This window comes from Ceratocystis lukuohia, assembly GCF_044167205.1.
Source record: "Ceratocystis lukuohia strain C4212 chromosome Unknown Supercontig2_pilon, whole genome shotgun sequence".
In the NCBI taxonomy this organism is placed as follows: Eukaryota; Fungi; Ascomycota; class Sordariomycetes; order Microascales; family Ceratocystidaceae; genus Ceratocystis; species Ceratocystis lukuohia.
The window spans coordinates 2,323,487-2,347,052 of NW_027263521.1; the positions used below are offsets into that span (position 1 = coordinate 2,323,487).

General features: G+C 48.8%; 7 protein-coding genes across 7 annotated transcripts; 2 read left to right on the forward strand and 5 right to left on the reverse strand.

Moving 5' to 3' along the window:
• Positions 1-16: 16 nt before the first annotated feature.
• HOO65_020574 (uncharacterized protein) lies at positions 17-3,730 on the reverse strand (the record flags this gene model as incomplete). Its single annotated transcript, XM_071000104.1, has 1 exon — positions 17-3,730. The coding sequence occupies one exon, from the start codon at positions 3,728-3,730 to the stop codon at positions 17-19; it is 3,714 nt and encodes a 1,237-aa protein (XP_070861212.1).
• Positions 3,731-4,656: 926 nt separating this feature from the next.
• On the forward strand, positions 4,657-5,031 carry HOO65_020575 (mitochondrial 54S ribosomal protein mL41; the record flags this gene model as incomplete). Its single annotated transcript, XM_071007102.1, has 2 exons — positions 4,657-4,842; positions 4,909-5,031. 2 exons carry the CDS (start codon positions 4,657-4,659, stop codon positions 5,029-5,031), a joined length of 309 nt encoding a protein of 102 aa, XP_070861213.1.
• A 659-nt stretch (positions 5,032-5,690) lies between these two features.
• HOO65_020576 (AB hydrolase superfamily protein C4A8.06c) lies at positions 5,691-9,923 on the reverse strand (the record flags this gene model as incomplete). Its single annotated transcript, XM_071006290.1, has 3 exons — positions 5,691-8,693; positions 8,798-9,757; positions 9,861-9,923. The coding sequence occupies 3 exons, from the start codon at positions 9,921-9,923 to the stop codon at positions 5,691-5,693; spliced, it is 4,026 nt and encodes a 1,341-aa protein (XP_070861214.1).
• Positions 9,924-12,924: 3,001 nt separating this feature from the next.
• On the forward strand, positions 12,925-13,925 carry HOO65_020577 (Pre-rRNA-processing protein TSR2; the record flags this gene model as incomplete). Its single annotated transcript, XM_071006938.1, has 2 exons — positions 12,925-12,949; positions 13,327-13,925. 2 exons carry the CDS (start codon positions 12,925-12,927, stop codon positions 13,923-13,925), a joined length of 624 nt encoding a protein of 207 aa, XP_070861215.1.
• A 627-nt stretch (positions 13,926-14,552) lies between these two features.
• On the reverse strand, positions 14,553-16,151 carry HOO65_020578 (BSD domain-containing protein C22A12.14c; the record flags this gene model as incomplete). The annotated part of the gene is made up of 3 exons (XM_071006703.1): positions 14,553-14,983; positions 15,066-15,840; positions 15,942-16,151. 3 exons carry the CDS (start codon positions 16,149-16,151, stop codon positions 14,553-14,555), a joined length of 1,416 nt encoding a protein of 471 aa, XP_070861216.1.
• A 1,361-nt stretch (positions 16,152-17,512) lies between these two features.
• HOO65_020579 (uncharacterized protein) lies at positions 17,513-19,707 on the reverse strand (the record flags this gene model as incomplete). The annotated part of the gene is made up of 4 exons (XM_071006538.1): positions 17,513-17,717; positions 17,794-18,166; positions 18,281-19,001; positions 19,198-19,707. 4 exons carry the CDS (start codon positions 19,705-19,707, stop codon positions 17,513-17,515), a joined length of 1,809 nt encoding a protein of 602 aa, XP_070861217.1.
• A 1,923-nt stretch (positions 19,708-21,630) lies between these two features.
• Positions 21,631-23,150, reverse strand: HOO65_020580 (NAD-dependent methanol dehydrogenase; the record flags this gene model as incomplete). The annotated part of the gene is made up of 3 exons (XM_071006730.1): positions 21,631-22,058; positions 22,199-22,836; positions 22,942-23,150. The coding sequence occupies 3 exons, from the start codon at positions 23,148-23,150 to the stop codon at positions 21,631-21,633; spliced, it is 1,275 nt and encodes a 424-aa protein (XP_070861218.1).
• Between the last annotated feature and the right edge of the window lie 416 nt (positions 23,151-23,566).

Here is a 23,566-nt window from a genome sequence, read left to right on the forward strand (position 1 = left end):
TAGTTTAAGAATGCTTTTACAACCAAAACAACCACCTCACGCCGCGCACAACACCCTTGCCAACTCCCAACACAATCTGCATAATGGTCACCACAAACCACACATACCACATGAAGCCGATCAACATCCACTCAAGGCCAAGCCACATGCCGCGACGCAGCCAGCGGAAACGTCGGCGTTTACGGCGCAACATTTTTTCGATCGCCTCTTCAGCACGCTTAGCCTTGAGACCCTGACTCATAGCCATTCCCCTGCTGGCCTCATCAGCCTCATCGGCTGTGCGCCGCGTGAATTGCAGCAAATCAGCGGTGATGAGGGAACGGACGGCCTCGATCTCAGCGTGGAGCTTGACGGTGATTTGTGCAGAAAACCCAGCAGCAACTCTCTGCCATTCAGCTTCATGAGAGGCCTGGGCTTGGCTATAGGTCTGGGCAGCTAGGTGATGGAGTTCTATGATGGAGACACAGCGGCCAGTGAGAGGGCTGTCCATTGTTTTACTAAGGCGGCAAACATCGTGTATCAAAGAGCGGGCAATGGAGATAGAGGGCTTTGAGGGCATGTTAGGGAGCGCTCCGCTTTCAACAAAGGTAAACTGTGGCTTGTATGACATGCGGTCAAATTCACGAGCTTTTATGGCAGAGCTGAGAATCAGGGCACGCAAACGAGCAAGATCATAGCGGGAAATAGGGGAATGAGACGGCGAAAAAGACCTAGCAAGTGAGCCTTCTTTAGGCTGGCGTGGACGAAGGGCAATGGGCCCGTCAGATGCAGACTGAACCCAGGGCGGGATGTGGACAATTAGAGGGGCTGAAGGCTCAAGTGATTTGACTTCAGATGATAACGAATCCGACGAGCTAGTGCTAGGAGCCCTGCTACGGTTGCTCAGTGGTGAGGCAGCTTGGATATCAATGCGAGGTGGTTTAAGGGCATCAATATGTGACCAGCTGTCCTCGTTACCATTAAGGCACACCGGCGTAGTTGCGGCTAGGCCACTGCCATCATTGCGAGCTTCACAGTCCTGTTTGGATTCGGCATCGTGAGGTTCCGATTCTCCTATACAGTCGGAATCATTCCGGCTAAAACGCCCACGATCTTTATCGTCGGATGATTCGGAGTCGGAGTCGGAGTCAGTTTTACGCCAAATAAGCCCCCCTAGCTTGGAAAAGCCACCACGTATGACGTTGTCAATGCGAAGCCCAGGAGTCTTCAGCATACCACGAACACTACTATTAGTACCCTCTAACCGGTTGATAGGCTTTTTCGTAAGGCGTGTCATCTCTAGCACATCCTTCTCCTTATCAACATCCACAGGCGTACTAGAACCCCGCCGTCCAAAGCCCGACTTTAAGTCGGAAGTTGATGTAGTTCTGGTCTGCATGATTTCAGGCTCTTCGGGGACCCGCTCACAAATCTGCTCGTGAAAACGTTCCCTGCTTCGATCACGCAGGATACTCTTGACTCTATGGAACGGATTTCGTGATGGCGAGGATGGGCGACTGGAATCAGAAGCCTCTATGATATCGCTGTTGGGAGTGACAGGCCGCGACTGGTCCATATCAAATGACTGCCGGGGCACTTCCAAGCTGCTACGCGCGGTAGTCGTGATACCAGAGCGATGACCATGGTTGTAAATAGATGCTTTCTTTTCCATTTCTCTCCCAGGAAACCTATCCTCGGCCTCGCTCGAATCAAGGAGTGAGCCAGGCCGACTTTGTATGCGGCTTATCGGCTTGAACACAGAATCAACCATACGATCAGAAGAAATAGGGCTAGATAACACAGGTGGCTGCGGCGCATGCTGATACTGCTCCCGCTCTTGCTGCTGTTTTTGCTGTTCCATCTCGCGCGCAATAATTTCGCGCATTTGTTTCTCAAGTATGTCTTTGCTTTGGGAAGTGAGCGTATTGCTACGGTTAGGCCTTTTAAACCGAGCGTCTACCTCACTCTCTGAGTCTTCGGAAAGGGAGTTTCGACTTCGACGATGAGCATCATGATGGCTAACGTTGGGGTTACTGTGTTTATGGGCAAGCTTAAAGGTGTGGAGCTTATGACGAGCTTTAGCAGTTTTTGAGTGACCATGGTCACTATCGAAGCCATGTTTAGAGTCGTGCATATCGTAATGGTGATGGCCATATTCTTCGCCATCCAGCAAGTTGCTACCCACACGCTGAGACAGACTGGGTAGATTGACATCTGTATTTTGACGGGATATGCCGTTGAGAGACTCAATCGACTGAGGTTGAGTTGGAGGAAAACTCGAAGGGGGGAAGATTGGCCGCCACTCTCGATCCTGCATATACTGCTTATTGTTACCTTTCTCTAACCAGTAAATATCGGCAATCATGTCAGCAGGCTCCATCTCCCACTCTAATCTTGGCCTCCGCGGCTTGTTAGAGCCATGCGGTTTGATAGAAGCGGCCGTCTCGTGGGCCCGTTCCTCAGCAGTTTGGAACGGAGGCAAAGACCCGCCATCAGAAGCTACACTAGAGCCCTGGCTTGCACGCTGAGCAACTTCTTGCACCCACTCAGCAACACGGCCAACGTTTGCAAAGCCCAGTATTTCACCATACACGGCCTTACGTTCTCGAGCGCGTATTTTTCGATTCCGAATGTACTGAAGGGGGTTATATTGACGACCCAGATTGGAACTAGACTCGCTCGACTGGGCTGACAAGGATGTGGCACCTCCTGGTGTGTGAGGAGGGCTAATCATATTCTTAGCCTCGGCTCTAGTAGGAATTGGAGGTAAAAAATTATGGAGGTTTCGATAGTGCGCCATGAGCTCCAGGTATTCGCGTGCTTTTTGTGCGCGCGCAAGGGTTGACTGTGAAAAGTTGTATCTATAGGGTACCTCGAAAGACATCGTATGGTCGAATCCAGGTTGGATTGGAAGCGGTGATTTTCCGCTTACGCTCGGGAATCGCTGGCCACTCATTCGCTCAGGTCGCGGTGAAGAAGTCCGAGATAACTTGCGCTGTTGTTGCAGATGATGGCGCAGAGTCTCGCTGGCATTTGTATCAGGCAGGGGCATCAGACGGGGCGGCAGTTGTTGGATGGCGCTTCGTTGTGACGCGATTCTGCGATTTTGGTTGATTCTCAGGGCCATGTCAACAATCTGAGCTGTGTCTGTGCCGACCGATGGGCTAGTTGCACTATTGTCGGTATCTGCTGAATCTGGTCTATCTGAATATGCGCTTCGGGTCCTCCGTACATGAAGTTCTGAGGAATGAAAGCCAGACCCTTTATCCAAAGGAGAGTGTGTATTGGATGAATGGGGGATCGGACCAGGCCTATTTCCTATACCTAAACCGCTATGACTAGAATAGTTGGCAGCGACTTCCTTCCCTTTTTGTTCAGCACTGGTGCTTCTGGCATTGCTTTGCATGTCGCTCAAGAGAAAGCCTCCATTGTGGCGGACCTTGAGGTTCCGCCATCGGGAACGGTCTGCCGAGACATCCTTGCCACTTCGTTGCCGACCAGAGCTATTCTGGCTGTCGCCATGGCTGTTTGACCGTATTTTTGGGACACTGGGTATAAGTGATGATTGCGGCATATCAGGAGAGAGGTCGTATTTAGCATTGTGAGAGTAGTCATGTGAGGCGTCGCGAGATTGATGAGAGCTTCTGGGTAGCGCTCGAGACGGAGTTGAGGTCCTTCCAAAAGTTGTATTCACCCGAGGGCGGGTGTCAGCCGACGCCTGTGAAGGAGCAGCCCCATCTTCATGGTCCATTCTGAAGGGGGTGGTGTTGCGTTGAAATTATTCGGCTTCAGAAGCCCAGGACGACATGAATTCCAAAAAGGCTACCAACACCGCATAGTCTTTACGGAAACATACAAATGTAATATACAGGCAGTATAAGGGGTGATAGATTTTGATATATCGGGAGGATCGGTTATTCGTTGTGCTAAGTCGGTGACAAGCTCTAATCTAGGACAGGTGGAAAAAAAAAAGCAAAAAACAAATGAATGCGTCAACGACAGACAAAGAATCAAAAAGTTAAGCGGACGGGTTATAAGGGCGGCAGTTGTCCTTAAACAAAGAAAGAAAAATAAATAGAAGAGGAGATCAAGTAGGGAGAAAAACGGAAAAGACTGGATTTTTTACAAGGAGAAATAAATGAGCGCGATGAAAAGAGGAAAGAACGAAAATGATTAACTGAAGCTTTCATTCTCGTTAATTTGGCAGCTGCGCAACTTCACAGCCCGGATCATACAGGTGCCGCGCTCCTTCCTATTTCTAGCATGATGACATTTACCCGTTGGTGCTCGAATCAGGATTGGCTCTAGATTTGCTTGGGGTGACTTCTTGTGGAGCTGAGCCACCAATCCCCTTGGCCAGAAGTCTTCAGCTACTGGCTACTGGATCCATTATAGCGTTGGTATATAGAGAATGCCAGTGGTACACTTCAGCTCCACCAAAAAAATATCTAGGAGAAAAGGGCCAGTATCATGACATATTTCTTAGTATAGACTTGACAGCCTTGCCGTGGTTTGTCACACAGTTCTTCAAGGGCTGACTCATCCGTGTCTAGCACAGCGATAACCTTCTCGCGAAATCTTCGCCTCATTCTTCTGGCTACACAAAACGAGTAGTCTCGTTTACACGGCCGAGCCAACTCAAATTCCTTTCGACAGCACTTTCGTCTCCCCGCCACGATGAGGCCCACGTCTAGCCTGGGAATCGACTTCCGCAAGCTACGCTTGACAGTGAAGGATGTCAACAAGGGCTTCTACAAGGGTAACCGCACTGGCTCCATGGGTCGCCACACCAAATATGGTGGCTACATTATCGAATGGGAGAAGGTCCGCACCTACGCTGTGCCCGACCTCAGGGGGTTCAAGGTATGCTTCTTCATAAAGGCGGTTTTCCTCTCTTATCAAGGAATAATGTGACTAACTCCTAGGCAGCTCACACCCTTTGTCCCTACAGCTATTCAGCCCGAACTTCACAAATATGCCGGCATTCCAGACGGTCCTCGAAGTCCCGTAAAGTACTTGGAGCGCTGGAAGCGCGAGAACGGCGTTGATTAAATAATGAAAAACATTGTCTGATCTCTTTCACTCTCGCTTCTCTTCCCGTCCTACTCTCTATATCTCTTCTCTGAGGGGATTATTTGTACCAACATCTACGATACCACCAGGAACGGAACATGGCAACACAGCACGCATAGATAGGAGAATCACCTATTAAGGGCTTTTCTTGCAAGACCTCATTGGACGATGAACCGCCATTTGTCTCCGTATGTTGGGTGAAACGAGGTCAACAGGGCCTGTATAAATTTATCTGTAACATACTGCGAGGCAATCCTTTTCTTTGACCTTTTCCACTAGACTTGAAAATACATCACAACTTTGGCTGCGTAGCTCTCTAGATTACTAAAAATGTATTGAGTGTCTCTAGGCAACCATGCCGCAGAGAACCAGTTATTGAACTGCTGCTGTCTGAACATAGGGAAATGTATAAGTAAACGAAAGGGGGATCTGAAGAAGTGCATAACCAAAAACCAGCACCCAGGAGAAGAGAAATAAGCCAAACATAAAACGAACGAAGGAAATTCCAAACAAAAGAGAAACGGTTCAAACAGACAGGCGACTGTATGAAGGTAATAAAAGAAAGAGATACCAAAAAGGCAAAAAAAGAAGGAATAGTAAATCAAGTACTATAATCCCTCCAACAGGAGGGATGAACTTTACTTCAACTGAGGCTCAACCGCCTCGTCTGAATGCAATGTTCGCAGGCTCTCTGTCGACGCCTTGCGCCCCAGGCTAAACGGGAGTGCAATACCCCCTAGCATCGGCCGTTTACCGACAACGCCTGTCTCAACCTCACCCTTGGCCGCCTTCTCCTTCTCGCGTGTACGTCGCTGGTCAATAAGCATGTCAACCTGACTACGCCAAGCGGGAAAACGCGTCCACGACTGTTGATGCGTCGATGTCTCCGGCGAGAGGGTAGAGTACACAGGCGGATTATTGGGCTCCGTAGAACCGGGAGCCTGCTGTGTTGAGGGGACAGGCCCAGCAATGGCATTATTCTTTTCAGTTGAACGGCTCCATGGCCAGAGTCGCTTGCGCCCGGGCTTGGCCGATTTGGTGGGAGAGGGCGCCTCTGGGACCTTTTCGGGTCGAGGAAGGTCTTTTTCCGGTAATGGGGGGCTCACTTCGACGAGGTGATCCCATGAATTTGACGATTGATGGGGGGTAGCGACCGTGGCCAAGGATTCTGCTTCTTGGGCTGTGTCAATCTGCGAATCCTTACCTTGCGTCCCGTCGTGAGCTGCAGAGCCATCTAGAGGATCAAGTCGATCGGCAAAGTTATTGGTAGAGAATGAAGCGTCCTCAGGGTTCTTGTCTCCAGATACATCATTTGAGGAGAATGCTTCAACGCCACCAATAGATGGTATTGTCGCAATGCGATCCTGATCTTGTGATATATCCAGGTCCTTGGGAGGGGGGGCTGGAGTGGACATAACAGTATCAACTGTCAAAGGCGGCACAGGCTTGGGTGATGAGAGCTTCCTCACGCCTGGGGACGGTACTAGTTCTTTAGTAGGAATAGACGCAATGGGCGCTTTAGAATCGACCAAGCTCAATACATTTTCGGGATCATCTTCTCCCTCTAGCGGCTGATCTACCTGGGTAGGAAATCTCTCGAGCTGGGGAGAACTTGGGTCCTTGCGATCAGAGCTAGTCCGTGCCATTTTTGGAAGTGGCGGCAGAGCAGTGGTAGGCGGTGCTGAGGCTTCCCATGGGTTGAGATTAACAGCAGGTGGAAGTTGTGTTCTCGGCAGAGTGATCTTGGGCAGCTGCCCGGGAGGGAGTTTAGGAAGCTCTTTCTGTGGCGGGGCAGTGGTAGGAGCAGAATAACTGTTGAGAATATCGCGTGTGGGTGAGGTGCGGTTCAGGCTCTTGGGACTACGTGGGCTCTTGGGCGATTTGACAGTAGTGCTATTGGTGCTTTTAGTGCTCTTGACACTCCTAATACTTTTGGCAGTCTGCGCAGACTTAGGAATTTCCGGGGGCGGGTTGGTGGGCTTCTCAGGAATGAGCGCCGAAAGATTGGGGATGGCAGGGGCATCTCTGCTAAGAGGCAGGGAAATAGGTGATATGGGAGAAAGCGGGTCAAGGGACGGAAGGTTGGTTGTAGAAACCCTAGGGCGCACACGAACTGGACTCTCGGGAGGAGTCCAGGCAGCCTTCCCCACTAGTTTCCCTTGAACCACTTCAGCAGGCTTTGCTAGGCCCTGTTGTTCCTCAGATGCAGCGTCAGGTGCAACATTATCAGTGGCTCTTGCCATGCCAAGCTCAAGTTCCTCTGACGTCACCTTCTCGGCAGGTGGTCTTGGAGGTAGGGGTGGTTTGAAGGTGGGAGCTAGCTCGGGCTCTTGCGGAGTAGACAAGCTCGTGTCTTGATTTGACTCTTCGTTATTTATACCAATAGCTTCTTGTGCCTCGTAGAACTTATCACCACGTGTCTGCCCAAGGGACGAGCCTGAAGTATCACTCGAGAGGCAACTCGACTGCCCCGAGAGAATAGATTGTGCTTCAACCTCCTTTTCGGCTTTATTTTTTAATAACCCGGGCTGTTTTTCGGTGACAGCATTAAGTAGCTCAGTGTTTTGAGATTCTGTTTCCTCGGGTGTATTGGGCGAGGCGACTGAGCTGTCGATATTGCCAACAACAGTCTCGCCATCGGCAATGGTAGAAGGGCTTACAGACGAGCTTGTAGAAGGGCTTTGGGGGCCAGTGGAATCTTGAGAAGTCACGGCATTCAGTTGCATCTCCTTTTCCTCTGCCTCGTGGGCCTCCCGTTGCTTTCTGCGGAACTGCATCATGTGTTCATCGTGTTTAGAGCCCCAGAGTGACCATGCATGGGGAACCGTGATCTTGGATAGCTTTGACTTGCGTGGCAGAGGGTTGAGCAAATATCTTCCGGCAAGGGCCGATAGAGGGGGGTTCTCGCCGTCACCATGCTTGATAAAGCCGCCGCGAATGTCCTCGATAATTTCCTTGCGGATGTCACGTTTAATACGAGCATATTTGGAATCATATTTGGCACGCGTGGACAGCCAGCGCTTGATTGGGACAGGCTTTACCTTTCCAACTTGCGTATAGTCTGGGGGGTCGCAGAATGGGAAAGTGAAAGCAGGTGCAAGGTCGTAAATATTGCCGTTCTTATCAACACGCTGGCGAATCATAGAATCGACAAACTGCGGCAGCGGCTCTCCAGCACCTCCAATTTTTCCAATGGGTTTTCCGCTTTGCCTACACTTTTCGCTTACACTGCCCTCATGCACGGACGAAGTAGTACCGGGGACGTCGGTACCATCTTCCGGTGGCCCCGTTGCGTCGAGTGGCACATTCAGGGCCCATGCGCCAAACTGGGCGATAGATCGGAACATGTATTTTGCAGGCTCCGTGAAGCTAAGGGTAGTGGCCACGTGACATAGGTGATCCCAAACTTGTAATTGGACTAATGTCGGCGGATATTGGGCGACCTGGGCACGTTGGGCTTCAGTCAAGTCAGGGGCAGCATATCGCTGAGGATTCGCTAGTTTATGGGCGATGAATATTTGCTCGTCTCGTAGAAGCTCAGCGCCACCGGTGACAATCATGATTGGCGGCAGGCCGCCTAGTGTAGGTTGCATAATTGGGCTCACCAAAGGATGTGACAGGAGGTGGTTCGGGGCGTACATCTATGGAGATGGGTCAGCAAACGGGAAGAGCGTACACGAGGTGGCAAAAATCGATGCGTTCCGTGAGTTTCATGACGTATTGAATGGTGACACTGATTGCTTACCTGTACTTGCTCCTTGACGGTGATTACTTCGTTGTCAGTAACAATAGTTATATGACTTGGTGGCATAGTTTGCGCACTTAGGTCGCTCGTTGATGCTATTTGGTCTCCTTTTGTGGCACTCGCGTTCTCCATTGCAGCACTAGACCCAGCTTCCTTGCACATTTCCTCCCATTCTTCGTATGTCGGCGGCGGCCATGCCTTGGACGGTTTGTGGTGAAAACCATCACTCGGAACATAGTCTAATGCGGGATCTGCTGTCACACTGGGGAATGAATGGCTGAGATCGACCCATGGGCTCAGCAGAATTGCGCCGGCGGGAAGGGGAAGATTCTGGTTGCGCAAGACAACCAGCAAGCTAAGAGCAAGAGCGCCACCGGCTGAGTCCCCGGCAAAGATGATTTCAGTCGGATTGTAGGAGACAAGGAGTGACATGTAGGCAGCCAAGGCATCTTGTAGACCGCATGGAAAGGGGAATTGCGGCGCGAGACGGTATTCGGGTGCAAAAACACGGGCTTTGAGCTTTCGCGCGTGCCGTTGTAGCTGGTATCGATGTTCGTTGACGCCTCCAAAGTAGTATGCACCGCCGTGCAGGTAGAACATTACTCGTCTCGGTTGATGGGCGTCTTGGCTATCATCGTTTTCTCGTTCTTGCTTGTCCTGATAATCGCTCTTCATTTCCACCCACTCAGCATCGAGATTGCTTCCAGGGAGTCGCCATTGCCACCAATTGCGGCCGCCAACTTGCGCTAGGCCTTCTTCGCCAAGCTCAGCCTGCAGATAGACGGCAGCTTTATCTAATATGCTAGAGGGGACTGTAACGCGCTGGACACGCACCCAAGTGGGATGGGGCACCCACTGGCTGGTAAACGACTGGAGCTCTTCGACAGTGTGTGTGGATGAGTAGTCTATGAAGCCGCGCACTAGGTTAAGGCCCTGATCGTAGCGCAAGTGAGAGGTAGGCTTTTCGGGGGAGTTCTTTTTGCTAATGTACTAAATGGGCAGCCGGGGCGGCGATGTCAGCATCTTGGGATGCAAGTTAGCCAAACACAGCACAGCAACTTACATGAGACACAAAAGTGCGGATGACGGTGGGAATCTCGGCCACCGAGACGGACGTTGAATTCATTGTATGACTGTATATCTCCCCCCAAGTCCAGTGTGTGTGGGTATATATGACTATGTGAGTATGTTGTGAGTATCTGTTGGTGCCTCGCTTTGTGGGTAATGTGGCTATGGCTATAGATGAGGTTTGTTTAAAGATCACGGCCGCCCATCAGCTTGGTCAAGAGCTATATCCATCAACAGCCCCAAGCGCCAGCAGGAAAACAAAACAGGCCAGCTGTGACTTGTCAGCAACAAGAAAGCGAGCAGCTCAAAACTAGAAAGATAACAGACGAGCTGCAAGGCGCGCGCGCAGTAGTAAGAATATAGCAAGAAATGAAAAGAATAATAATAACAGGAATAATAAGAATAATGGGAAATAGTAAGAAATTACAGGAAGAAAAGAAAACAGAAAAGGGCACTGCCAGTGGCAACGGCAGCAGATCTTGACTTATTGCAAAGCGTTGTTGCAATGGATCACAGTAGCATTCTAGTGCCCTGTATTTTTAGGCTAGCTTTGGGGGAAGCCCTTCTGTTTCCAGCTAAAGCCAGATTCCGCACTCAGTATATAATAAAGCACAGACACAGGAGCCAAGCGTTGCGATGACGAACCAGAAACACAGCAAAGAAAGGAAAAAAATAAAAATAAAAATAAAAAAGGAAAAAGGTACCGAAACCACTGAGGTGAGACAACAACGATCGATCGGATCGAGGGACAACGAGAAAAAGGGAGCGCCCATGAAAAACAAGAATGAGGAAAACCGAGAGCTAGATGTGAAAATTTTCGTACAGAGGCTGCTTGCCCAAGTGGGCTGCTTCCGTACCTACCCTACCTGGATCAGGGGCCTGGGATTCACAGCTTATAGCTGACAGCACACTATATTACTGCTATATCATACCCAGAGTGCGGCACAAACAGTGCTCATTCCCCAGTGCCCGATGTAGTGTCATCCCACCACAGCTTTGATATCAGCTCATCACAGCGGAGCCAAGGCCAATGATGCAGAGCCAAGCAGGAGCATTAGCATGCATGTAGCCCGCATATGGTTCAGGCAAGGTACCACAGCAGCATACCATCCAAAGACATGCAGGACACAAATAACAATGCAGGATGAGGAAGGGGAGGGGACATAACAATAACACGACACACTACACTGCACTACACCGCTGTGCTCCTACGGCTACGCCCCCGGCTCAGTCCTGCTCTTAGCTTTGACTTTGACCATCACGTTCTTCTTCTTCGCAAACCCACTACCAAAAATGGCCTAGTCGACAACAAATACCACCCCCAAGCCCTGGCCCTGCTAGACGAAAAACTACCGACAGCAGAGTGTCTGTGAGCAAAGGCCATCTTGTGTCCGTGAACGAGTTTAGATCCAGCGACTCCAGCGACTGCCGCCTTGCTGATGTGGATTGTTGGGCGGTGTGCTTGCTTCTCGCAGAGGGGGCTCGCGCCCGCCCTCCAAAGGCATGCAAACACATTGGCGCGATAAGACCTTGGGCATTTTCAATTACGACAGCATGGTAGATCATATGTCGACCAAATACGCCAGCGCGTCATGCGTTAATTAGTATTGGCATTGACAGAGAAAGCAATAAGCAATGCCAGCCAGCCAGCCAGCCAGCCAGCCAGCCAGCCAGGTGTGTCTGTCTGTCTGCCTGTCTGTCTATCTTGACTAGAGCAGTTTATCTTTCGAACTTTGCCCCGCTACCCCCTACTACACTGCTGGCTACATACAAGAGCAGCAAGTAGCAGCAGCAGCAGGATTCGCCGCTGGATAGCAGCCCAGCTAAATGCAAATGAAGAGAGACAAGACAAGACAATCCCAAGACATCCCCCAAAATACCAAGAGACCAATACTCGAGATCCCCCCGTATTGTGAAAATGCTGAGCGAATGCGAATGGAATAAAGGGGCGAGCGACCGCTGTGCTAGTACATGTGCAAGTACAGTGTCCTCTGTGCACCTATTCACTGTCGCCGTGTCTGACCCCTCATGCTTTGCGCACGGAGGAATATAAGCCATGCCGCCGATCGATATCGCCACTAGTCTAGGAGCTTTGGTAGCAAACAAAATTACAGAGTAAAAAGGAAGACGTAAAGCGCTGACTGTTACCCATGGGATTTCCTCTAATTTAATGCCCATGAGATAATAACAAGGAAAGTGTCTTTTTGTTCACGAGTTATGGATACCAAACCTCCAAAGGCTGTCACAACCATCCGTGCACATTTTGCTACAGATCGTTGACAAGGCTACTTACACGGTGAGTTACATATTGGATACAAGGGTTCATTAGGGTTATGGAAATGAATCAATAGCGACAAAATAGAAGGGAAGGCAGGCTTATTAGGATCAATTCAACTCCAAACAAAGGGCAAAGATATTAGAATATAGGCCAGGAAAATAAGCCTTGAAAAGAGTGAATTAAAAGAAGAACCGTTTGTGGGCTGATCGCGTGGTTTGCTGTCCTGTTATTCTTGGCAATACTCTTATTATTCTTGTCATTTCCTCTTAAATAGCACTGATGCAAAAATCCCGGTTAATAGCCGGAAGAATAGCTCTCCTGAACGAAGGGGTTCGCGCCCCACTATTTCACTCTTTACAGCTTTACAGGGGAGAGCATGAAGAAAGCTGGTGAAAAAAAAAAAAAAAAAAAGTTTCGACTCCACCACAAAAAAGAGTCAAGTATCATCAGAATCTCTCTGGTGCGCCAAAGCCTTGAGGCATTCATCAGCAGCAAATATAGAGGACGCACAAAAGCACAGACACATATTCTTCATTGTCCCTGAAGGTATTACTCGGCTTTACTCGGATCATACCTCCTCGAAGTGCCAAAAAGAAAGACAGGACTTCCCTTGACCACCTCCTTCACCTCTTTCGCAGCTCTTTAGACTAAAGGGGAACCCCAAGCACTTCAAAGCCCCTGAATTCAGACACACTTTTTTCTTCGTGTTGTGTTGTGACAAACCCTCCCCCCCCCCCCGCCTGTGCTGTCTTCATCACATCAAAAACCTTGTCACTACACCATGGCAACAGTCCTTCCTCCTGCCAGTAAGTTCTTTTTTTTCTGATAAGCCACAATGGATAGGTTATCTTCCTATCTCTCCCTTTCTCTTGTTTTCTTGGATTGTCTTTGTCTTCGAATTTGTGCACTTTGTTTCCCCCTTGCTCAACAGGCCTAGCCCCAATGACCCCATGCCGCAATATCTCCCATGCCTCATCAAATGCTAGCATTAACTTACCCATTACCAAAATACCCTAGCATATCATTATCTCACTTCATCTTATATACCCTCGTCCTCTTTGTTTTAGCCCCCTCTTTCCGTCTTGTCCATTTGAGCTTTAGACCCTTAAGCAAAACTATAACTCATTCCATGTGAAACCTGGACTGACACAGCTCCTTTACCTTGTTATCTTTGCGCCTACAGAAGCCCGGCAAAATGCCTTTGAACAGGCTGTGGCCATGTCGCTGCACCTGTGGCCTGCTCTCAGTCTTGCTGTTGAAAATAGTTGGGGCGGTCCAGACTCCTCTGAGAAGCGTGACTGGTTCGCTGGCGTGATTGTCGACATGTTCCCTGCTATCACAGACGCCGCAGGCGCCTCATCCGCTGCTACCTCTTCCAACGATGCCTCGGGCCCCGAGATGATCGAGGACGTTGAGACTATGTTGCTGCAGGTCATGGTTGATGAGTTCGAAGTGGCTGTTGACGATGACTCAGCCTTTGAGCTAGCACGCCAGGTCTTCAATTTCCATACGCAGTGTATCCAGGGCGACTTTACGGAGGCGGATGCCTTGGCCGAGCGCTTCCGCAATAAGAGCGGCAGTGCGTCAGGTGTAATCAAGAAGGCCGAGGACCAGGATCAGGACACGGACTGGGAGAGCAGCGATGGCGGAGATGATGACAGTGACGAAGACATGGATGAGGCACCAGCTCTAGTTCGTGCACCCCGCGAGAAGGCTGAGCCACAGGTTGACGAGGACGGATTCACTACTGTCGTCAGCAAGAAACGCGGTGCTAGATCTTGAGAACGTGGTAGACTGGGACATGTGCCCGTATGTGGGCACGCCTACACATCTATGCATGCATCGCCATAAGCACGCATCGCACGGGTGCTATTGGAACTAATGGCCGAGACAGTGTGTATTTTTTGGCCGGATAGCTCAGGCAGCCCGGAAGCCTAAGCTGTACCCACACTTGCACGCACACTGAGAAAGGCACGAATTATGATGAAGGGGAGAGAACATGCACGGTGCAAGAGAAGAAGGCGAATATGATTGTAAAAAGTTTGGGCATACATTTGGACAGGACATACAAAAAGCGTAACCAACAATAGACATTCGGTGGGAAAGTGAAGCAACAACAAGTCACTCTGACGTAATCATAAAAACAGGAAGAGGATCAGAAGAAAGATTACAAAAAAACAAATACTGAGAAAAAGACAGAAGAACAAGCCTCCATATAAGCGCCTCATGACCAAGCAACGTCCAGATGAAAGAAAAAAAAAAGGAAAGGAAGAATAAAAGGAAACAGTTTCAAAATCACATGTTCGTAAGAAGTAGTAGGGAGGAAGCTTGCTCTAGAAAACCTAGACGAAACAGCAGTCAAGGAACAACATTTCATATGCTCATAAGCTGCTCGCTCGCTCACACGCTCTACTCCCAGTCTTCCTCTTCAGAAGATTCATCATCGTCGCTCGACTCGTTATCGTGCTTGGACGCTGCCTTGCTAGGTGCGTGGCTGGGTACACCGGATGCGGCTCCGACAACGTCATAGCTTGTATCGCTATCGCCCTCATTAGACTTGCGACCCTCGGCGGTCTTGGTAGCAGAAGTAGTGGGCGTGCTGGAGCCAGCGGCAGCAGTGGTAGTTGCAGTGGTCTTGGATTTGGGTGGCTGGATAGTTCGACTGGAGCCGGCAGAAACGGGTCGTTTGATGTGGGCGCCCTTTTTACTCAAATCAGCCTTAGAGTCTTTACCGTCATCGTCGCCATCGTCTGAGTTGCTCTCTGAATCTTCATCGGAGCTGGACTCGTCGTCCTCAGAGTCATCATCCCAGGCATCAACCTCATTGCTGGCAGCAGCTGCTATAAACGCAAAATAATATTAGCATGTGTTGTAAGTCTGTATTGGCTCCCTTGGCTATGCTGGGCTTATAATTCAACTTACCTTTCAAGAGCTCTTTGCGGCGGTTCTCAGCTGTCTCGATACTATGTCTTAGGAAGTAGTAGCGGCACCAGAACTGCGCATAAGACACCTTTTCCGGCACAATCTTTTCCATGGTTGTGCGCAGCTCAGCATACTCCTCGAGATCAGCTGCAATATCATCCGTCTTGGCCTCTACATCAAACTCTTTCTCCCATTCCGTAAACTGCTCGCTTTGCTCGGGTGCCTTGAGCAACGTGTTGGGATTCGTGTGCAGGACATGTAGCTGGGCATCAAACCTCGTCGAGTGAATCACCCGCTTGCCTTGCGCATCTTTACTTTCGAATAGAACCGTGCTTGTTGCACCTTGACTATTAGCTGCTCCTTCGACCCCTCTAGAAGTCGACTGCGCGGCAGTATCGGCATCCGTCGGCGGGGCGACAGTAATAGCGTCCTTGAGAAAATCCCGCACATTTGAACCAAATTGTAGGAGCGCGGCGTCCGCAGCGTCTTCGGCACGCTGTATATCCTTAAGGCGCTTAGCAGCTTCCTTCTTTAGTCGCGACAGTAGATCCTCTTCTTCTTCTTCGTTGATGGTAGCGGCCTTGTCAATCGAGCGGCCGGCATCTGCTGTGGGCGTAGTGCTATCGCCTTCAGAGTCGGGCTGGGCGTTAGGAGAGGACAGCGATATGGCACGGGTGCGGTTGATGAGGGTCTCGCGGAGGTCTGAGAAGCCACGGGTAGCCTCGGTGCTAGCGGCGGTGAGCTCTTTTTGAGCAGTTTGGTAGACGGTCTCGCTCTATAGGGGAGCAAAAGGCAAAGAAAAAAGGTAAGGAGTCAGTCTTGCAAGGCAAACTCAGCATAGCATAAAAAAAAACAAGAAAGTAGAGCTTGACTAACCTGCTTGACGACGGTGCCCAAGAAGCCACCAATCTTGGCGCCCCATGCACTCGATGAAATAGCTTTGTATGCCTCCTGGATGTCTGAGTTTAGCGATGCCTGTGCCTGTTGCTGCTTCTCGTTCTTTTCGCTTGCATCCGCATCATTCTTGCTAGGCGCCTCGTCCTTGTTGAATGCGTTCTCCTGGATATGATCGTAGGCGATATCCATCTTGAGGAAGCAAGGCTGCAGAGACCTGTTGAATAGAGCGGTGTAGATAACGTGGTGTTGGTGTTCGTTCTGTCTATGGCTCTCCACAACCCTAGAAGCTTTGCTTAAGCAACAAACCGAGTTTTTCCAAAGGGGAGAGATTGATCAAGTTTTCCGCCCACGTCTGACAAGAAATACTAGTTGGATTCGTTGTTGCTAGATCAAGGTTGTTGGTGAGGGGGCTAGTCAAGCCTGCGTTGAGGATATTATTCGGGGGGCCGAGGGTTTCTTCTATTATAGTAAAGTATGTTATAAAGATGGTATTAAGCAAATAACGGGGACCCATCTAAAAAAGTAAAAGCCCAAAGAAACCCCAATAAAGCAAAGGAGAAAATTGAACAGTCAAGGTCTCCCTAACGTGGCATTCAGGATATGGCAAACGAGGTTTACCCCTGGATTAATCGATCTGGGCTTTTCCTGATCATAATTGAGTTTGGGTTTTGAGTCAGAACCTCCAACGAAATTCGGATTGGAATGGAAATTTCGTGCTTATAGGGTTAGATGGCATGGTGGACATGGAACTTAGGGTTACAAGTACATACTGTTCTACGAGTTCCTTTAAAATAATTTTCGTAAAGATGAGGTCATTTCTTTTTTCTTATTTTTCCCCTCCTAGACGGAAACATATGAAGGTGTCTTAGGCTCAACAATGTCCCGTCGTTGCATTGCCTATATCCATAAGCTTCGAAGGTGTAATTGTAAATGATGCGAAGAGTGAAAAAAAAACCCCGATAAACACTGGAATAAATAACAGAAAGCCAAATCATCAAAACATGTAGGTGTACCATTTGTAACAAGCAACCCAACCATGGTAATAATGAAAAAAAAAAAAACTAAAAGTACAATGTCCATCCTGGTGTGCAAATACACTAAACTGGCGTGGCATTTCCAAAGGCATTTCACGTCAATCAACAAGCTGAGGAAACCAAATACAAATAGAGCAAGTAAGTCAATATGAAAAGAGAAGAACGTAGAAAAAAAGTGCAAAGAGTAGTAAGTGAGGTGCCCTTCACATGGCAAGAATATGCTGTGGGACAAATAAACAAAATAAATCTTCAACTTCAAATCCACGGATAAAAACCATTAGAATGCCAAGTCCTAGAAATCAATTGTCATCGTCCTTTGATGACATACAAGCAGCCTGATAGAAAATGGACCGGAAAGGTGGTATTATGGTTCGCATGACGATGGAGAAAATGATAGTACAATATACCCTGGAAGAAGGCAGAGCTAGCAAAGAGAGGTGAGAGTGAAATATCGTATAAATAAAAAGAAAAATAAAGAATCGGGCCCATAAGTTTCGCAGTAGATTGTAATGGGGCTCACAAGGAGTTTGTCGTGAAAGCCGTGTCTTGGGGCTTAGGCGGCCATTTATCTCCTAAATACTTCTTGAGAACATTTTCAAAATCGACTTTTCTGACAACTGGACCTTTGCCTGAGCAGTTGGCCTTTTGTTTTAATTCATTGCACAGAGCATCGAGGTCAAAGTCTTGCGGGCTAGAGTTAGCGCATTTTTGCAGTGCATCCCTATAGAAGAGGTTAGTACTCTATGACTCTGTGTCGGCGCTGCTAGAAGCCAGCACTGTCTTATTGTATTACGCACCAAACTTGATTGCATGGCATGCCAAAAGGATGGGAAGTGTCAGTGTCAGAGGCCTGGGAGGTTTTGGTTTGGGAAGTAGGAGGCTGGGCAGTCTGAGGCTGAGTAACATCATCTTGATCCTTTTGGGCGTCGATCTGTTGAATAAGATTAGTCGGCTTGAAGGTTTGCGCCTGTGGTGTAGGTATGGTATTAAATTGTGGAGTGAGGAAATCGGTCTCGTAGTTGTCAAACAGCCCAGCATCATCCAGCCCCATGGCCAGTACACTGTCCGGCGACTCTCGGTACTGGCTGAACAATTCCGTATCAAACCGGCCGCCGTTTTGACGACCAAGCCAGTCAAAATTCATGTTCAGATTGTTCAAGCCAGCCAGATCTAAGTCAGTGTTAGCATATGATTCCCGCGTACATCCTTCACTTTCTATTTAGAGTATGGCATTAATGGAGCGTATAGAGCCCATGGCGCCATTCTGAGATTTGTCAAACATACTTGAACCAGTGTTGGCCATAGGAGGAGTTTCCTCTCCGATAGTAGCCATAGTGTCGACAGACTTGCTTAAGCCTATAGGTGATTGGTTGGAGGACTCGGGGGAGGTACCACATGAAGAACTCGTGCCAGGATTGGAGTTTGAAGAGGCTGAGGGAGAGCTTGTGGCTCTATACCCAATTGGCGGAATGTTGGAGAGCGGTCCAGGTTTATGTTGACCCTGGGAGGGGGCCCCAGAGCTAAAAATATTAGGGAACTGGGCCAAATCCCGTTGGCCCTGAGCACTGGGTTTAGCATTAAAGATATTATTGGCCTCTATAGCGGGAGAGGTGTTTGCCGGGCCGGTAGAGTTTGGGAGTGATGTGGTGGAAGTGCGAGAGGCATTTGAGTAATTTGACAGACCTGGCGACTGTTGTTGAGGGCCTGGAAGAGAGCCGAATGAGGGAAATTCAAACTGAAAGCTTATGTCTGACATATTGTTGATGGCAGCAGAGCCAAAGCCCCTTGGCCTTTCAGAGCCCCGGTGCATCTGCTGCACAGTTCTTTTGTATTGCTCAAGTTCATCAGTAAGCCGTTCAATTTGTGACCGTAAGGTGCTGTTTTCATTGTTAGCTTCCTCGGAAGCTTTCTCCAGCTCCTCTACCTTGATCTCAAGGTCGCGGACATGCTTTTCTTTGCGTTCTCTAAATGCGCGCTGTGCAGCTCTGTTTTGGGCCTTGCGTTTCTGTTTGGGGGTGTAAAAGGGAAAGAAAGATGACGTCAGTAATTCCTCAGGATGGGAGGGTAATTCCGGGACAGGGTTGGGCGTTCGTGGGTTAAGTAAGCAAAACAGGCGTGGACGGCATCCTTTGATAACAAAAACAGCTATTCATAGAAAGAAAAAAAGGAAAAAAAAAGAAAAAGAGGGATGGATATCTTACTGTTGTTGGCTCTTCGGTAAGAGGCTTTCGACCAGGCTTCTTGGGAATCTTTTCAGGCTTTTTGCCTTCGCGTTTTTTGTTTGAGCTCCCCTGAGCTGTGTCTGCATCTTCATCCAGTTCATCGGTACGAGACCGTTTCTCGGCTGTCCTGGAAGGGCTGGAAACAATACCAGAAACAGAGCTGCAGCCAGAATCCCCGCCATCGGCATCTTCAACGCCATCGCCACTTTCGGCATGTTCGGGTCGAGTAGATACTAATGAAGTATCGCCAAGAAGACTGGGGCCATCACCAGAAAAGTCAAAATCAAAGTTTGACTCATGATTGAAGCCATAGTCAAAAGGGAACAGCGAAAGAGAGCTAGATGCCTGAGAAGTCTGCGGTGCACTGGATAACTGGTTGGTATGGGCGGCAGAATTTTGCGCGTTTAAGGCGTCCAAAAGCACTTTTTGTTGCTCGGAGGTAAGCGTCAATGAAGAAGAATCATTGGGAATGTTGTTTTGGGAAGCCATCTTGGCCTGATCTAAAGATCTAGAGAGAGATCCAGGACTCGGAGATAGTATTTGATGGGATGAACGGCTATGGCTATGGGCGCCGAAAGGTCACACCGGACATATAGACACAGAAACAGTGGGTTGATATGACGTAGATAACCGAACGAAAAAAACCGGAAAGTAATTGATGATGATAGCGGCGTTGTTAATGACGTAGAGACTAGAAGATCACGAAATGTCCTGATGAGCGGAGTTCAGTTCATCAAGACACAATGCGAATACGATGATGGGAAGTCGAGGCCAGCAAGACACGATAAACGATAACAATGCAAGGTAGATGGAAAATGCGGATAGCAGAGAAGGGAAAGTAAAAAAGAGAAAAAAGCGAGTTGAAGGTGATTGAAGAAAGACAAGACAAGTAACCAAGTTAAGAATAGGATAGGCGACGAGAGCCGACAAGCGATAGGCTTTTGGAGCTAAATTGAATAGTTACTTTTAGCTCGGGCTTTCGCTTTCGCTTTCGCTCTCGTTCTCGCTCTGACTGTGTGGGTTTGTGGGCTTCTGTACGTAGTGTGGAGTAGTCAAAGGGCCGCTGTGGATTGTGCCCCCTAGACTTTGGTTGTCTGTGAAGTTATTGTATCGTATCAGATACAAAGCAGAAGCTTGATTCTGGGAGAGGAGAAGAAAATAGTTAATTTTTCCCAAAGGTGTTGCATTAATTTGCAAAGCTCTAGGCTATCAGCAATAAGACGTAAGTGAATTATCCCTCCGATATGAGTAAGAATGAGGTGCAGCGCAAAAGAACTGTAAAAACCTTCCTGAATAGGCTCGCCGGAGTCTTTTTGCTTAGGAGGAGGGTGAGGGCGGCGTTTACTTGAGTTGATGATGGCTGTCAATTTGTCAGCAGGAAATCCACTGACAGGGGTGCTTCCGTTTTAGGACGTATTAGTGTGTTAAATTAAGCTAAGTACTTCCTACCACCCACTTCCCATACCATACAATGGATGCTACAACGCTTCTTCTTACCCTGGCGGAATTCAGCACTTGCCTAGTGACAAGCATTGACCTCCAGAGCACTGTCCTTAACAGCCTTAACAGTCAATAGTCCTCAAGGTAACAGCTTATACAGCAGCCTAGAACGCCCCCCTTTCCTTCCCTGTGCCAAATTCACCTGACCGTGTCTGGAACTTATTGAGCCACTCCAGATTTCAGGTTAAGGATCCTTGATCGATAACCCCCAATCTTTTTTACCGCGCCCTCGCCTATGGCTTTGCCATGGCTCCCTTGTCTCGTAGCTTCTTTCTGTACCACCACAGAGGGACAGAACCATCTAGAATCAACCTGTTCTTGGATGTGCTTAGAAGGTCGAAGAAGCTCTCATCGAACTTGGCCACCTAACAAGAGACCCGGTGCTTGGATGATTCAGCAGGCCCCTCTTTCGTTAGGTCAAACTTTCGTTAGGCAATATGAGCATGATTTTTTCTTCGCCCTTCCTATTAGCTAATAGACACCACCATCTTTTCAGCTACTTCTTGCTTACCGTTCTCGCTGTTTCTTGTTGCTGCCGCTGCCGATTTTACTATTTATTTTATTGGTGTTGTCGTTGCTATTTTCGTCTTCCTTCACAAATCGTCTGTAGCTTGAACTTTCATGTAGTTTACGCTTCCACTGGGAGCTTGGTCATAGCATGTGAAGAGTGGGAAAAAAAAGTTTGAAAGTTCTTCTTATAAAAGAGTCTAATGCTACCGAGAACAAGGGTGTCTTAAGTCCGTGGATCAATCTTTTCTTGTAGCCGAATTCCTACAATCTAATCTCCGCTCTAACAAAAAAAAGCACAAGAGAAAAACATGTTCAACATTCGAAGCTAAGCCAAGAACAAAAAAACATCGGACGCAGGATGATAATAATTTGGCATACTCAAGTTACAAACGCAATCTCTCCTCACATTGAATCCTCAAACAAACGACGAAGCTGCTCCTTCTCCTCTTCTTGTTCCTCCATCTTTAGTCCTGGTGCCAGCTTCAATACTCGGCCCTGCGGCAATGTCCCCTCAACTAATTGATCAATATCACCATCTTTAAAACCTAGCGCCTTGAGCCCTGTGGGCTGGTCGCCTAGCTTATACAAAAACTCACGAATCGCATCACCTAAAATCTCGCCAGCACTAGACTTAGCCGCGTTGCTAACATCAACCCCAAACGCCTCGGCAGCCTGTAAATGTCGCTCAGGGTTAGAAGGACCAGTAAATCGGAATACGGCAGGGGCAGTCACTGCCACTGAAACTCCGTGTGGGATGATTGGCGAAGCAACTTGGTAACCCATATGTTTGTATTGGCCAGGGTTTTGGCTCGCAATAGGGTATGACATCCCTGTAAAACAAAACATGGGTTAGCACTGGGACCCTGGTCACTTAGCAGCTTGTGTGGTATCATTGACCCCGTAAACATCCCACAACCCGTACAAAAGCGTAAGACGGAACAACTCAAAACGCCTGGCAATCCCGACTCACCATGGCATAAATGGACACCCGCATTACCAAAACCCACACCCGCTAGCGTTGCTGCAAGCAGCATTTCCGTCTGTGCTTCAAGGTCGTTGGGGTCTTTTATGGCTCGAGGAAGATATTTCACTGTTTGCCGTAGAGCATGAAGGCTAAAAATATCGCTGATTGGGTTGGCGCCTTGATATGCAGGTCGAAGTAGTGGATTAGTTGGACGTGGTGTACGTTCGGTGTATGGAATTGCCGTCCAAGATTCCAGAGAGTGACATAGGACGTCTAGACCCGAGCTTGCCTTTACAGCTGCAGGCATCGAGCGTGTGTTGAGCGGATCGCAGATGCCTAGAAGCGGCTTTAGATTGCGATGTGCCACACCAGTCTTGGCACGCTGGGCGGTGAGGTCAAAAATAGCGGTCCCCGTCGTTTCACTACCGGTGCCGGCTGTGGTAGGGATAGCAATGAGGGGTCTTAGCGGACGATCAATGGGCCGGCCGGCACCTGATGGAGCAGCAATGAAATCAGACAGGGGGGCTTCGGAGTAAACCGAGTACAGGTTCATTAACTTTGCTGTATCAATGACTGAGCCGCCTCCTACTGCCACATAGACATCCGCGTTGAGGGGTCGGGCCCACTCGATGGCTTCCATGACGCTGCAGGACGGTTGGAAGTTAGTCAATTAGCGCGTATAATGCGTATACTTAGGATAAAATTCCAAGCGTTTAGCCATGGACAAACATAATCTCCATCACACTTACGAGTAGTCTTTCGGCTCGATTTTGACACGATTAAAAACTGTGTACGTAATGCCTTCCTGGTCCAGACTTTCTCGGACATGCTGCATGGGCAGTAGAGAATCGACTGTCGGGTCTGTGACCACACAGACGTTCTTCGCCTTCATGTTTTTCAGGTCCATGCCGACCTCACGCGTTACGCCCTCCCCGAAGCGGATTGAGGAGGCTGCCATCTCAAATGCATATTCTTTGACTGCCGGGGAACTTGTGTGTGTACGTAATGAGGGTAAGACCGACTGGAAAGGCAGAGTTTGTGCATTGCGATGATGATAGGTTGGGTTTGAGTGGCAAGGACAACTAGACGGGTGCGTGTATTGTATGGTACGAAGCAGTGAGAGAGCCCGGCTGGCTGCCTACAGAAAAGAACGGGGAATTTGGATTAGTCGCTGGAGTGGCACAGATGCATGAAGGTGGGCGTCTATGCACATTACGTGGTGTTTTGATGAGGAGACTCATATTGAGGGCGAATACAATAGCGGATCACCTTGGTAGGAGCGAAGACAGCGGAAGAAACTCGTGATCCGAAAACATTGTATTTATTTAGAGTGAGACAAATGTCTGCTTGGTAGCTTCTCCAACTCTAGACCTC